Consider the following 15840-nt stretch of genomic DNA (forward strand, 5'->3'; position numbering starts at 1 on the left):
CACCCCCACCGTGCCACCCGCACCCTTTCCTGTCGTGTGCTCGCCTGGCGCCGCACGTCTCCAGGGCTGGGCTGTAAGATGTTTCTTCTGTTTGTTCGCGGCTGCATTTCCTTCTGCAGTAAACCCAGGAGAGCGAGGACACTGCAGATTTACGAGCCCCCGCGGAGCCAGAGCGTTCGTGGCCCTCCAGGCTCCTGCTCCGGCTGGGAACAGCTTTGCTAAGTCTCCTGGCTGCACGCAGTCTCATTTTCACTGTCACTGTCACAGCTCCTTCACTCTGTCCAGGTCCAATCGAGTTCCATTTCTCTCCTCTAAAACATGTCTCTTGGTAGTTCTCGGGCGTTTTTCTTCTTCAGACTGGAAGCCCCTAGTAGTTTCTGGGCTTCCTTCAGGGCGGGATGTTTAGCCCCTTCCTTCCTTTGGCCTGGTGCAGGGCTCTGCAGTGCAGGCAGAGCAAACCACCCCTTCCCTCACCGACGGCACCGCCGTCTAAACAGTCAGTGCGTGCTCCGGCCCCGGCTCCGCAAACTGGCTGCAGCTCCCAGAAATGAGAGCTGTGGAGGCTTCTGGTATGCCTGCGCTTCTCCATGTCTCTGCTCTGCTTTACTGCAGACAAACTCCTGGGTCCCGGGAAAGGGAGGAACACCCATCTAAACTTCACCTGACCAGTGTCGTTTACTATTCTAGCCTCTTAAAAATTACTAGGATTTCAGGGACTTAAGACTCTAACTGGGCGCCCGGGATGCTTAGCCGGTGAAGCATCTGCCTTCAGCTCAGGTCATGATTCCCGGGTCCTGGGATTGAGTCCGAATTGGGCTGCCTGCTCGCCGGCTTCTCCCTCTGCCTGCCACCCCCCAGCTTGTGCCATCTCTCTCTTTCAAATAAATTAAAAAAAAAAAAAAATCTTAAAACATCTAACTGCAGGCAGGACATGGTATTTAGCTTTGTTTGGGTCAGAGGCTTGCTTCGGCTAGGAAACTGACCCATGAGGCTCAGGTTTTTCAGGAGAAAATTGTAGGGCTTCAAAGCATATGCACATCCTGGCTTGCACCTCATAGTCTCTTGGCCGTGAGGGAACAGAGGCAGTGGCAAGAAGTCTCCAGAAGATCTATTTCACCTCTCTTCCGTGCGAAGCTTGGTAGGTTAAATGTGTTTCTGGGTGGGACTCCTGTTTTGAAAGATAACCATGTCTATAAGATAGCAGCGTCTATACCTTCTGTACTGCTTGTTTCTTCTTCACGAATAATAGGTCAGTCAGTTGCTTGTCAGAGACCTTTAGCTGTCGACAGGTTCCCATCACCTGACTAAGATAAATCGCCAGGAGATGCTTGCACTGGAACACAAGACAGAAACCTGTTAGACACGGATGGGCAGGGCTGACACTGACAAGGACCGCTTGCTGCACTTACTGGGAAGGGAGTGGGGCTCAGATGTTAGACTCACTGCCTAAAAAGTGCAGCTGAGAGGGACACGATGTGTTCCTTCTAGAAATCCGAGGGGATAAAGGAAGTTTTACTTTGCCTGTTGTTTTGGGACTGGCACAGGGTTTATAACCCACAGTGAGAACCAAGAGAGGCCCCTCCTCATCTTCCGCCCTGCTGCCTTCTTCCAGCCTTCAGAACACTCTTGACGGCGATGCTGAACATAACCTGATCTGCTGTGTTGCTTGGTGCTTCTCGCAGATGAGCTCATTGAAATCTGTCCGCCAGCCCATGAGGACAGGCCTCAACCCCATTCTACCCATGCAAATAGTCTGTGGTCTCCCTTCACTGCGCACTGCCCTACGGGGGACGTGCTGGAGGGTGGTGGAACCCTCCCCTGTAGCAGCCTAGACACACCTCTGGGGACATGCGGGACCTTCTGTCACAGAACACTCTCAGCTTCAAATACTGAAGGGTCCGCAAGTCTGATCCTGGGTCTTCTCGGGCAGAGCACACCTATGACACACCAGCTGTGAAGCTGGTCTTTTAATGACAAGATGCGCAACCAGCCGCCCCCGTGCCCAGGATGTTTACCAGCTTAACTGTGAGAGAGAGAGGGGAAGCGTGGAGCAGGTACTGTAATTTTCCCTGGCAGGTCTTACAAAATAGCTACCTGCTCTCAGGTGGGTAGTGCTTTCTCCTCGGAAATAAGGAGTTACGGGAGTATGTCTTGCTCCTGCTTGACGTTCTGGGCGCCTGTGAAGTGGGCAAAAGTCTCCACGTGCTCTCCTGCCTCGCGTGCGAGGCCAGCATGGCTCACTGCCAGGCCGTCCGATGAGCAGTGGAAAGGAACACCTCATAGCTGCAGCAGGGGACACACGGACTCACTAACGACCAGTTTAGCTTCTGTTTATATTGGGCTAATTCCCCAGAGCCAGCTTTTGAGATTACCTTGTTGCCCTCCCCAAAGCTTCATCTGTGACCTTTTAAATAAAACATTGGGTAACAGATATAGATCTAAAAATGACACTACATCTCCCAAAGAGATGACTATTTGCAAGCAAGGACAATCAGCCATTTGTTTCACTACATGGTAAAAATTTCTGTTTTGGGGGCACCTGGTTGGCTCAGTGGGTTGAGCTGAGCGTCAGCTTCCGCTCAGGTCATGATCTCGGGATCCTGGGATCAAGCCTTGCACTGGGCTCCCCGCTCAGCATGGAGCCTGCTTCCCCCCTGCCCTTCAACCCAGCTTTTGTGTGCGTGCGCTTTCTCTCTCTCTCTCCAATAAGTAAATAAAATCTTAAATAAAAAGAATTTTCTCTTTTGTACAACTCTTAAGCTACACGGTAAGGGCCAAGAACTTGCTAATCTGCCCAGAAAGGGAAGAGCCTTCCCCTCCTCACCAGCAGGCTGTCACTCTTCCGCAGCACTGAGAAGGCAAAGGCAGGACACGAGCAGTAATGACAAGAAGCCAGACACGTGTATGTTTTACCAGAACTTCCAAGTACCTAGAAGGAAAAGGGCAGATGAAATCAGACTCAGAGAGGTGTGCCAGACAACGGCTCCCTTCCCTTAAGTTTATCCATCTGAGGACTCCAGGTTGCCGGGCAAATCGCGCTGGGAACTGCAAAAATGTCTGACCCAAAAGGGGAGACCCCACTTCCCTGTGTGCAGACTCGGGGCTCTGCTGTATGAAGATAAAGCAAAACTGGAGTTTCAGACCAGCTAAACCTCCTGTATAAAGGGCCTTAGGCCTCTCCCTAGCGGTTTAGAGAGCCAGCTCCATGCGCTGCCTGGAGAGAGGAAGAGGAACCGGTCCCCTCCAAACTCTTTGCTGTTTCTTCACCTTTTGTATCTCACAGTAGGTGTGAGCGTTTCTAAAGCTTCCGCCACATACCCAAACCAAGTGTGAAAACCGGTGAGCAGTGCGGCAGGAACAGGAAGACGGGTGTTCAGAAGAAGGAAAGGGCTCTTAAAAAACATTTGAGAGCAGGGAGAACAAACAAAGCAAAGAATCTTGCAAAAGGGATGACTCAGCGGCCAGGGCGGAGGTCTCCGAAGGAGGCAAGCCTGGAACTGCCTATTCACCCGGCAGGACGGAAGGAGGACGCAGGTACTTGAGGGGCTGGTGAGAGGCCTCGTCTGGGAACAGACTACCTTGTTGGTAGTGGGGGGGCAGAAGCAGACAGGGGTACAGGGAAATTATGATGTGTCTGTGGCATGAATGGACAAACCTTCTGGAGAAATCGCTCGTGGACATCTCTCCACCTCTAAGCAGCCCAAACCAAAAATGTCCGGGGCCTGAAGTGTATAATGAGTATCCAAGGAAGTAGAAACATCCTAAGGAATATTTTACCATGACCTGCCACTTAGGAATTTGCCCCACGGCTTTCAAATTAGTTTTAGGCTCTGAGATGGGGAGATTGAAATGAAAAGGCCAGGACCCCCCCCCCCCCCCAAAAGAGTCAGCACTCCTGAAAATCTCCCCTCTACCTCCCCAGCAAAGAATAAAGCCACTGGGAAGGCCACGACGGAAGACCAGAGTTCCAGCATTGTGTTTGTCAAAGTGATGACAGTCTGAAACCAGACTGTTTTCCACTTCATCCTGGGAAAAACCCAACATCCAGCAGTGATGTGAACAATTCTTGGGTCTCCGAACCATTACCAATGGATAAAATGTTAGATTCCTTCCTTTCCTCTACCTCTTCTCTCTAGGTGTAAATTTAAGCAGGCATAAGCCTCTGGAATTCTATACTTGAATCATTGTCCGGCTTCTTCTTGTGGGTCTCCAATCCTTCAGAATACTCTGGACTGTGCCAAACCGATGCCAGGCGACTTAGGGAAGGGGAGAGAGTCTACAGAGGCTCCCTTGCCTGATCCTGTCAGGGGCTGGCTAAGACTAAAAGTACAATGTTCAACTGCCTAAGGCAGTAAACACTGTCCAGAGATCGTAAATTGTGAATTTGCTTCTTCCTTATCTAGCCATCGGATGACTAACGAACCCAGTAATCAGCCAAAAATCTGAGTTAGAAAGGATTACAACTGGAAATTGACCTCAGGGATCATCTAACTCAGTGGCTTCAGCCTTCAATGGAAAAATGCCCTCCCCTCCCAGAACTGCCCCCGCTTCTGCCCCCACTTGTCCCATTCACAGTCTGCAAGGTTTATCCCCAGAAGGAGAGAGCTTTTAAAAAAGAAATATCTGGGTAATAGGAAACGGAAGCCGTGAGTAGACTCCTAGGAGCCTCCCTTGGGGGAAGTCAGCTGTGGTTCCAGCAGCTTCTAAGGAGTACGACCCACCTGGACGGTTGTCTGCTCACAAGCACAGTCTGTTTTACGGCTGCCGCCAGCCTCTCAGGAGCCGTCCCAGTGCTCAGCTGTATGATCTGTTTTGCCCTGTGCTCGGTGCCTCTGAGAGATCATACATTGCTGCCCTATTAAATACTGGCTGGCTGTGTGACCTGCTTTAGCGGGGAAGATGGGTGTAGCCACACGGAAACAGACTGGAACCGACCACATCCTCTTCCTCTCTGCTCTGAGACCCACAATACTCCAGAGAAGGGCTGCTGCGCTGCTGCAGATCCCTGAGTAAAGACGTTCTGGAGTGGATGACAGTCAACTCGGAAAGGATGGGAAGCAGGACTGAGACATACGGCATTGTTTCTGGAAGCCTTTGACATTTGGGAGTCATGGCTGCCCCCTCCTAACTTAGGTTCTCCTGACTGATGCATCCCTCTCTCTAGGTGACCCCAGAAATTCTACAGACAAGCAACTCAAGTGACAACAGCACAGTGACGACTCTGCTGTATCTGGAAGACAGTAACAGTCCCATAGCGTGACCTACAGGAAGATGATCAGCTTGGGGGGGAGGGGGTCAGACCGTGTCTGACTCAACTTTTATCATCTCAGACAACCTCTTACTTAAGCCAAATTTGGACTATCTTAATATACGATGAGACCATTAAGGTTAATTTGAGAGTGTATATAAGAGGTCTACAGCCTCATTTAATTCAAAGTCCAAGCTGAAAGTCACAGTACTAGGAAGTTTGCGTTTTTATGACGAATAAAGCAATGTAATAGAATATAGGATGGGAATGATGAAAGTTAAACAAGTGGCAATCTTGGGAACAACAAAAAGTCAACAACAATTGAGATATTTCAAACAAAACCTTTTAAGATTTTAACTAATGACTAGATCTTAGAACTGGAGGACAGTTAGAAGTCTGTTTGCACAGGTCAAGTGTTATGCTAATACTGGAATGAAGACAAAAAAATCTGAAACTAAAAGATGTGGGAAAAACTCAAGGGCCCTTCCTGTTCCGGGTATTTTAGCTCCCTAGAAACGCCAAATAAAAACACTAAGAGGTAAAATGGAAATAACTCGTCAGGTACAATATCATTTAATAGCTTTATTAATCTGGGAGTTTGCCCTGACAAAATTCTAACAGGTAGCTTCTTTTACGTAAATGCAGTGTTAACTCCGGCACTCAACATTAACTACCCCATTTTCCTGAATGAAGAAACGGATGAAGACTTTGCCAGATGGGTTAAGTTACGCTACAATGTGGAACAGCCCGCTAATTCACTAAGCAAAGGCACCTATTTGCCCAAGGAGGCTTTGCTCCCTCTCTAGGAATTAATGGACATGGTCTTAGCTCTGAGAAGTTCATCGTAAATAAACCAGAATCCAAATGCTGAAAAACTTCCTATTTCCTCATTTTCAGCAAGACCTAGATGACATACTAGAGCTGATGGCTTCTTTACTCCTTCCAAGCCAGATACACACATACACAATTATTAAAATATTTTATTTTCAAGTAATCTCTATACCCAACATGGACCTTGAACCTACAACCCCGAGATCAAGAGTCATGCCCTCTACCAACTGAGCCAGCCAGGTGCCCTCAGACTCAAAATTTTGGGAGAACACTGCCCGTACTTTTATTTCATTCACAAGATTCCCCTCCCTCAATCCCACGACACTTAGCCTTGTCTTATATAACTAGGCTGTGGTGCGGGGGAGTGGGAATGGGTTGGGGTGTGGCCCACTGTTCATAGATAGGCAGTGTGGGACAGCAGTTACAAACCCCAGTGGCCAGACATGAGTTTACTTTTTTCCATCTCAGTTTCCTGCAAGATAATACCTACTTGGGCTTGGAGGGTTGGGGAGGATTATCAACAACACATGGAAATCTGAGTCTCTCAGAGTCTCTGATAAGAGGCTATTACTTTACAGATCTACGCATATTAAATTCTAGAGGACAAAACTACAGTCCAGGTAGACAATCTGCCTGGAGCGTAGTCTGCCGGCAGCAGTTCTGAAAGAACACTGCTGGTAGATGAATCTGAGCATGCAGAAGGACCTCAAAATGCATTCTGGCTTTTGCTTGTAGGCAAGAGATAAGGAACAAGGTGGAAGTATCAACACAGCTTTTGGGAGAAAAGTGCCTGTTATCAAACACAAGGAAGCAAAACTCAACTCCAAGCCATTAGACTTAAAAAACAGCTGCTCCGCGTCACTGCCGGTTCCATACATTGCTACCAGGTTGGGTTAGGAGGTCTTAGTTAGCTTATCTTCATTACTAATACACTGATTTTTCTGAAGTTGGGTCATTTGCTTTTCATTAGCCAGGGTATACTGGGATTCTTGAAAACATTTGGTCGTCAGGGGTGTTTCCTTGTTGACCTGATCCCCACCTCTAGATTTCTACCTGGTAAACACGCCTCCCACTAGGTGATGAGATTAAGGTGACGGACTGTCGGTCCACGAGGTCCAAAGCCTGGATGGCGGATGAGCCAAAGATGAACTTCAGCCTGGGAAACAGAGAGGTTTTCACGTTAGACGCCCACTCCCAGTCACCATAGGAACTTAACCCAAGGGATCACCTTTGGCATTTAAAAAAAAACACCTCATTTTAATTTGGGGAAAAAAGACAATACAGCAAAAACCCATATAATGTTAACCCCCCTAGAATGCTAACATGTTTATGGAAAAAGCCCCGTTTACACATCATACTGCTTCCTGTTCTTCCCAATTGCACTGGTTTCCTACCTGTTAATGTTTTTCTATCGTATTTGACAAAGTACACTGAATATGTATACACAGCACATGCGCATACACGCACCTGCGTGTGATCTTGTTTCGTAAGTTTTAGAACACAAAAAGATATTTATTCACTGTGCTTTTGAAAATGATGCATGTTGACATACGTATTTTTAATTTCTGAGTAACATTCCACTGTGTGTAGATGTATTTTATTTTTTAAGAACGCGGATAGGCATTCCGTTTCTGTTCTACATTATCAATAATACTCAGTTATCCCTGTACATGTCCCTGATGCACTTAGGTGGGAATTCTTCCTGCTTATATTAGACTTGCTGAACCCTAGGATGTGTGCATTTTTCATCTTTTTTTTTTTTTTTTAAGATTTTATTTATTTATTTGACAGACAGAGATCACAATTAGGCAGAGAGGCAGGCAGAGAGAGAGGAGGAAGCAGGATCCCCGCTGAGCAGAGAGCCTGATGCAGGACTCGATCCCAGGACCCAGGTATCATGCATGACCTGAGCAGAAGGCAGAGGCTTTAGCCCACTGAGCCAGCCAGGCGCCCCCATTTTTCAGCTTTCATAGGTGTTGCTAATAGCTTTCCACAGTGGGAACCACAGTCCCACCAGCACTTCATGAGTTCGAGTTTCCCCACATCCTAACCAATACGAGTATTATCAGACTTTCATGTTGAGCATCTGATGGGTAGTCATTTGTACTTTTTGTATTAGTAATAAAGGCTATCCACCTTTAAATGACAGATCAGAAAAAATCCCCCCAAAATGTGGGGAAATTCTTATGATAGGTGAGAAAGATTGGGTACAAAATTAGGTATTTAGAAACTCTCAATCATGTTTAAAAAAAGTTTTTTAAAAAAGATTATTTATGTGACAGAGAGACAGACAGCAAGAGAGGGAACACAAGCACGGGGAGTGGGAGAGGAAGAAGCAGGCTTCCTGCTGAGTAGGGAGCCCCTGGCGGGGCTCGATCCCAGGACCCTGAGATTATGAGCCGAAGGCAGACGCTTAACAACTAAGCCACCCAGGCACCCCATGTTAGAATTTTTTTTTTAAGAAAATCCATGATCTCTGGGACGCCTGGGTGGCTCAGTTGGTTAGGCAGCTGCCTTCAGCTCAGGTTGAGATCCCAGGGTCCTGGGATCGAGTCCCACATTGGGCTCCTTGCTCAGCAGGGAGCCTGCTTTTCCCTCTGCCTCTGCCTGCCTCTCTGTCTGCCTGTGCTCACTCTCTCTGACAAATAAATAAATAAATTCTTAAAAAAAAAGTTAAAAAAAAAAAACCCATGATCTCAAAATAAAACCTTAAAAAAAGGCAAACACAAACTGTAACAGTGATTATCACTGGGTGGTATGATTGTTGATGCTTTTCATGTTTTATCTTCCAAGAACATTTTTTTTTTTTTTAGTATTTTATTTATTTGAGAGAGAAAGCATGAGTGAGAGGCAGAGGGAGAAGCAGGCTCCCTGCTGAGGAGGGAGCCTAATGCAGGATTCAATCCCAGGATCCTGAGATCCTGACCCAAACTGAAGGCAGATGTTTAACTGACTGAGCCACCAGGTGCCCCAACCAAGAACATTTTTTTTTTTTTTAATAAGCAGGAGTTATTTTTATAAACTGGAAAATAAAATGGATGAGTTGAACTAAAATAGAAGATAATGTTTTAAACAACTCATGTGATCTGACACAAAACATGTAGAGCTACTATCTTCAAGATTAAAATGTTCAAATTCTTCATTTTCCAACAATTTAGTCTCTTGATACAACAAATAATAGAATGGGAAGAATTTAAAAATTTTTCATTAAATTGGAAGATTATCTATGGGCAAAGAAAAATAAAATTTGGTCATAACTTTATCAATTAATCACGATTAACTTTAAAAATGAATCTAGTAAGAATTTTTATGCCTGTCTTTGTAACTTTATAATTTATGGTGAACACCTTCCTGAGTATTTTTTAATTCACTCTTAATGGTTACAAAGAGTTCCACTATAGAGATGAATTATCTTGCTTCTCCCCAAACTCTGTGTTTAGATAATTAGTTTCTTAAATCTAATGTGAATCACTAGACTGTTTCCAGGTGGGTCTGTTTCTGTTTTTGCTATCATAAGCAATACTGCATGAATATACTCACTGTAAAATCTTGATGAACATGCATGAGCACTTCCTTGGGATACACTCTTATAAATGGAATTTGTGAACCAAAGAACATGTGCATGTTTTAAAGCTCCATGGCCTGTGGCCAGATTAGTTTCCAGTTGACACTTCTATCAGGAGGGTATCAATTACCCTTTTCTCCATGTTCTTGGCAACATCTGGGACATTCTTTTTTTTTTTTTTTAATATTTTATTTATTTGAGAGAATGAGAGAGAGTGAGAGTGCATCCACAGGAGGGAGGGGCAGAGGGAGAAGCAGGCTCCCTGCTCAGCAAAGAGCCCTATGTGGGACTCCATCCCAGGAGACTTGAATCATGTCCTGAGCACGCTTAACCCACTAAGCCACCCAGGCGCCCCCATCTGGGACATTCTTACCAACATCTTTTTTGTGGTAGCCAGTTTTAAAGATGGGAAGTTGTGTCATTATTTTAATTTGTATATTTATGATCACTAGGAAGATTTACCCTTTTCCCCAAAGTTTTTGCTAATTTACATTTTTATTATATTTGCCCATTTTCTTTGTTTTAGAAGTAATTTATTTTCTAATAATAATCGCTACAAAAAATTTAGTAGAGAAATGTTAAAACCTTTTGTAAACCTAAATTTTCTTTTCTTTCCTCTAAAATCATCACTGGCATAGGTTGGTGTATATCTTTCTAAACTATTAAACATTAGGTATACAAATGCATACACAATTAAATGTTACTCATTCCTAGGTAGGTTTCACTTTTTTGTTGTAGCTGTATTTTTGAACTTTGTGTATGAGGGAAAATAATTTTTTTTAAAAAGATTTTATTTATTTATTTGACAGAGATCACAAGTAGGCAGAGAGGCAAGCAGAGAGAGAGGAGGAAGCAGGCTCCCTGCGGAGCAGAGAGCCCAATGCGGGGCTCAATTCCAGGACCCTGGGATCATGACCTGAGCCGAAGGCAGAGGCTTTAACCCACTGAGCCACCCAGGCACCCCTGAGGGAAAATAATTTTTAATCTCTTTAATAAAATACCTTTATTCTCTTGGATTTTAAACATTTCTATCATCTACAAATAATGGTAACTCTTTCCTTACAGATAGACATGCTTCTAATTTCTTTTTCATGTGTCAGTATAACAACTACAACTACTAAAACAATTTTTTTGTTGTTGTTTTTTAAAAACTTATTTATTTATGAGAGAGAGTGCTAGCACGTGAGCAGGATGAGGGGCAGATGGAGAGGGAGACAAGCAGACTCCCCACCTAGTGGGGAGCCCAATGTGAGGCTCAATCCCAGGACCCCAGGATCATGACGCAATCTGAAATCAAGAGTCAGATGCTGAGCCAGGCAGCCCAACTTTAACAATGTTAAAAAAAAAAGGGGGGGGGGGGGGAATAGGACAACACAAGAATACCTTGTATTATCAAGAATGGTATTGGCTTTGGACAGATTTTTAACAATGTCAAGAAAACATTGTTCTTAGTAAGAGTACTTTTAAAAATAAAGAGTTGGTGGGGCACCTGGGTGGCTCAGTGGGTTGAGCCCCTGCCTTCGGTTCGGGTTGGGATCTCTGGGTCCTGGGATCGAGCCCTGCATTGGGCTCTCTGCTCAGCGGGGAACCTGCTTCCCCTTCTCTCTGCCTGCCTCTCTGTCTACTTGTGATCTCTGTCAAATAAATAAATAAAATCTTAAAAAAAAAAGTTCTTAAAAATAAAGAGTTGGTGTTGAAAGGATCTGGCTTTTAAAACACATTAATGGGGACGCCTGGGTGGCTCAGTTGGTTAAGCAGCTGCCTTCGGCTCAGGTCATGATCCCAGCGTCCTGGGATCGAGTCCCACATCGAGCTCCTTGCTCAGCGGGGAGCCTGCTTCTCCCTCTGACTCTGCCTGCCATTCTGTCTGCCTGTGCTCGCTCTCTCCCCCCCCCCCGATAAATAAATGAATAAAATCTTAAAAAAAAATAAAATAAAACACATTAATGGTGGGTGCCTGGGTGGCTCAGTTGGTTGGGTATCTGCCTTCTGCTCAGGTCATTGATCTCAGGGTCCTGGGACATCCCTCATTGGGCTCCTTGCTCAGCAAGGAGCCTGTTTGTCTCTCTGCCTGACTCTCCCCCCACTTGTGCACGATCTCTCGTACACAAGATAAATAAAATCTTAAGAACAAAACAAAACACATTAATGGTTGGGGCATCTGGGTGGCTCAGTGGGTTAAGCATTCGACTCCTGATTTTGGCTCAGGTCATGATCTCAGGGTGATGGGATCCAGCCCTCTGTCGGACTCTGGACCCAGTAAGGAGTCTCCTTGGGATTCTCTTTCTCTCTCTCTGCCCCTCCCCCAGCTTTCTAAATAAGTAAATAAATAAATAAGAATCTTAAAAAAAATTAAATAGAACATGTTAATGATTTTTTAAAAAAACCAACTATAACAGGATATATACTTACGATAATAGATGCTCGTCAGGAACTGTAAAACATGAATGGGAAGAAAGTTAATCATGTTAAACCAGTGGCCATAGACACAAAAATCACTGAAAGTCTATAACCAAAAAGATTTTTGTATAAGATGGTGAATTAATTCTATGCATCTAACTTTACTCCTTCCAAATACTCCACTAAACAATAATAAAAGGATTTTTCTTTAAAAGCATAAGCTCCTCAGGATAAAAGGGCAGGAAGAAACAGCTAAGATATACTGGAAAATAATTTACAAGACCTGAGGAAACTGAATCCTAAGCTAGCAATGGAGAGAGCCAAACAACAATAAGCTCATTTATGCTCCAAAGTCCACTACCTTCTTTCCCTGAAAACCCTCAGAAATTGGTGACACCAGATAGCTTTGGAGGTGGAAATGAAGCTGGGGGCAGGGGGAGCGTGGCTAAAATAACACAAACTTTTAAAGTAAGTTTAAGGAGATAGAAGGTAAGTGATAAAATGCTTTCAGATGTCTGAAGAAATATTATTTCCAACATATAATTCAATACCTAGCCAAGCTATCATTTAAGGGTGAAGTTGGAAAAAATGTTTTAGACATGTAAAGCTTCAAAAAGTATACTTCATGTACTCTTCTTCAGGAAGGTACTAGAGAATGTGCTGTATAAAATAAGATAGTAAACCCAGAAAAAGAAAACTGTAGGTATACTAAACATACTGCTCAACACAGGCAAAGGAATTCCTAGGATAATAAGGGTGAAGGAAGATTGCAGGAAATTAGCTAGGAGGGCAGTCAGTCCCTATTAGAACAAGTCTAGGTTCTAGGAGAGATTTCCACAGGAGAATGAAACTCATACAAAACATCTTAGTCATCTGAACATATGCGATAGAGATTTATTTATTTATTTTTAAGATTTTATCTATTTATTTGACAGAGAGAGAGATCACAAGTAGGCAGAGAGAGAGGGGGGAAGCAGGCTCCCCGCCAAGCAGAGAGCCCAATGCAGGGCCTGATCCCAGGACCCTGAGATCACAACCTGAGCCGAAGGCAAAGGCTTAACCCACTGAGCCACCCAGGTGCCCCTGCAGTAGAGATTTAGAATACGGGTAAAGAATTTGAGATTGAATTACACAGACAACTAAACTTAGACATAGACAACTAAAAAAACCAGGGGGGTGGGGTGGAAGGGGAGGCATAGGGTGGCTGGATGATGGACATTGAGGAGGGTATGTGCTATGGTGAGTGCTATGAATTGCATTAAGACTGATGATTCAGGGGCGCCTGGGTGGCTCAGTGGATTAAGCCTCTGCCTTTGGCTCAGGTCATGATCTCAGGGTCCTGGGATTGAGCCCTGCATCAGGCTCTGCTCAGCAGGGAGGCTTCTTCCCTCCCCCCTCTCTCTGCCTCTCTGCCTACTTGTGATCTCTGTCAAATAAATAAATAAAAATATATAAAAAAAAAAAGACTGATGATTCACAGTCCTGTACCCCTGAAGCAAATAATACATTATACGTATGTGTGTGTGTGTGTATATATATATATATATATATATTTGAGAGAGAGACAGTGAGAGAGAGCATAAGTGAGGAGAAGGTCAGAGAGAGAAGCAGACTCCCCGTGGAGCTGGGAGCCCGATGCGGGACTCGATCCCGGTCCCAGGATCATGACCTGAGACGAAGGCAGTCGTCCAACCAACTGAGCCACCCAGGCGTCCCTGTACGTATATTTTTAAAAAAGAAAACTAAAACACATACAAACACAACCAGAAAAGTTGTAATTCTTGGGAAAACAAAAAGTTACACAGGAAAGGAAAAGTAAACATAGCTTCCTAGTGGCCCAGCTGTGATTTGCTATCACATCATCATACAAGCATAAACTCAGAATCTCAATCTAAAAATATTGTCACTGAAGGATAGGGGATCAGGAATAGTGTATCACTATGTACAACAAATATTTTAAAATAACAGGAGACGGTTCTGCTGGAAATAAACACCAATCAATGGCAGTGGTCCCTCTGCCTGAGCTATGAGCTAAGAGTGTCACAGTGTATGGATTAACCCATCCAGACAGAGCCCACTTTTGGCAACCACTGTTTCAGCTAACAAGACTGTTTTCTTCCCCTATCCTTTTTGGGGATCTGAACATATTTAAATACGTGGCTGGCCCAATCTTTTAAATATATATATATATATATATATATATATATATATATATGATGCTTGTGTCAGTATGGACTACTTTTCTCAATCCTTTAAACACGGGACCTCAAGATAAACCCTTTCAAAGTGCAGTCCTTTTAAAACAAAAGCCATTCAAGTGAAAAAGCGGCAGTTTTGAGGTCTGCACTATTAAGTGGCCGTTTTTTTGTTTTTTGTTTTTTAAAGATTTTACTTATTTGACAGAGAGAGAGATCACAAGCAGGCAGAGAGAGGAGGAAGCAGGCTCCCCGCTGAGCAGAGAGCCCGATTCGGGGCTCGATCCCAGGACGCTGGGATCATGACCTGAGCCGAAGGCAGAGGCTTTAACTCACTGAGCCACCCAGGCGCCCCTAAGTGGCCGTTTTTTACAGTGATTGAGTATTTCTAACTGGTCGATGCGTTTTGATTAGAATTATCATCTAAAATCACCTGGGTGATTTTCGTAAGCAACAGTCACAGAGCATCCTCTGCTGGTCAGAGGAAAAAAAAAAAACAGGTACTCTCACAATATCCCTATTTACTCCAATCTTTGCATATGCGTTTGCGTTTCGTGCTTCTGAAATATTTATCTGGCGTACACAGTGTACGCGAAGATTAATGTTAAAGATTTGGAGGGGGGAGAAAAAGACCGCAGGCAAGCTTAAAAATTCAAAACTTCGCCTCCCCTCCCGTCCCTTGAGCCCTCCTGGTCCGAGGCCCCTTCTCGCGGGTCTCGCGGCAGCGCCCAGCCCTTCTCTCCATGGGGCCCCGCCCGCCTGCTGGGACCACTGCCTGCTCTCTACACAAATCCGGCTTTCCTTTTCTTGTTTTTCTTTTCTTTTTCTTTCTTTCTTTCTTTCCTTTTTTTTTTTTTTTTTTTAACGAACTGGGGTTTGGGAATAGAGCCATAGGAGAAAAATGCCCGAAGAGGCCAGGACGAAGAGAGCAGAGAGCGGGGTCAGCGCTCCCAACCCGGCGCCCCGCAGGCCCAGCGAACTCCGCCCCTCGCCTCCCCACGGGCCTGGCCAGGTCCACCGCCCACAGCGCAGCTACGCACGCCCTCCGGCCCGTACTTCGCGCGTTCTCCTGCACCGCCGCGGCCATTTCGCTCAGGAGCTCCTCGACGACAGCGGGCAACGTAGCTCCCGGCAAGGCGACAGCCATGGCGTCCCAGGCACTTAGCCTCCCCGGAAAGCCCAGGAGGTGCGAGGCTCCGACGGCTCTGGGGAGAATTCCCGCCGTCGGCCGGGGGCGGGGCGAGGCGCAGGGACGTCGGCGCGCGTCACGCGCATGCGGGCAGCCACGACACCGCCTCCTCCCATCTCGCGGCCGGACCAATCCGGCGGGCGCTCGGCGTTGGGGGCGGGCCGTCCTGGGACCCGGCCGGGCCTGCAGTGCGCCGAGGACGCCGCGCGAGCATGTACCGGCTCCTGAGCCCGAGCCTGGGCCGAGGCCTCCTGCGGGCCGCGGGGCGGCGGTGCCGGACCTGCTCGGCGCGCCTGCTCCCGGGGCCCGCGGGGGGCCGGGCGCCTGAGGTGGCGGTGCCGGCATTCCGAGTCGCGCCGCGCGGCGGAGGCCCGGGCCTGCTGCCGCTGCTGGCAGGTGAGGGGCGCGGGCC

General features: G+C 46.0%; 1 protein-coding gene and 2 long non-coding RNA genes across 4 annotated transcripts in view; 2 read left to right on the forward strand and 1 right to left on the reverse strand.

Moving 5' to 3' along the window:
• Positions 1 to 1298: 1298 nt before the first annotated feature.
• Positions 1299 to 5179, reverse strand: LOC131816860 (uncharacterized). The gene is made up of 3 exons (XR_009348207.1): positions 4722 to 5179; positions 2825 to 2929; positions 1299 to 1333 (listed from the first exon to the last, which is right to left on the reverse strand). It is a non-coding gene; the product is annotated as an uncharacterized LOC131816860 (long non-coding RNA).
• LOC131816861 (uncharacterized) lies at positions 3375 to 5997 on the forward strand. The gene is made up of 3 exons (XR_009348208.1): positions 3375 to 3534; positions 5165 to 5198; positions 5894 to 5997. It is a non-coding gene; the product is annotated as an uncharacterized LOC131816861 (long non-coding RNA).
• Positions 5998 to 15575: 9578 nt separating this feature from the next.
• TTC19 (tetratricopeptide repeat domain 19) overlaps positions 15576 to 15840 on the forward strand; it is a 30960-nt gene continuing 30695 nt past the window's right edge. Inside the window, exon 1 of one of the 2 annotated variants that reach the window (XM_059149958.1) lies at positions 15576 to 15824. In XM_059149958.1, coding sequence (XP_059005941.1) covers positions 15641 to 15824 — 184 coding nt within the window. In that variant the 5' untranslated portion in view covers positions 15576 to 15640. The remainder of the gene's footprint in view (positions 15825 to 15840) is intronic. The other variant, XM_059149959.1, reaches the window with a different exon arrangement.

The sequence above is a fragment of the Mustela lutreola genome, chromosome 15 (assembly GCF_030435805.1).
Source record: "Mustela lutreola isolate mMusLut2 chromosome 15, mMusLut2.pri, whole genome shotgun sequence".
NCBI classification, from domain to species: domain Eukaryota; kingdom Metazoa; phylum Chordata; class Mammalia; order Carnivora; family Mustelidae; genus Mustela; species Mustela lutreola.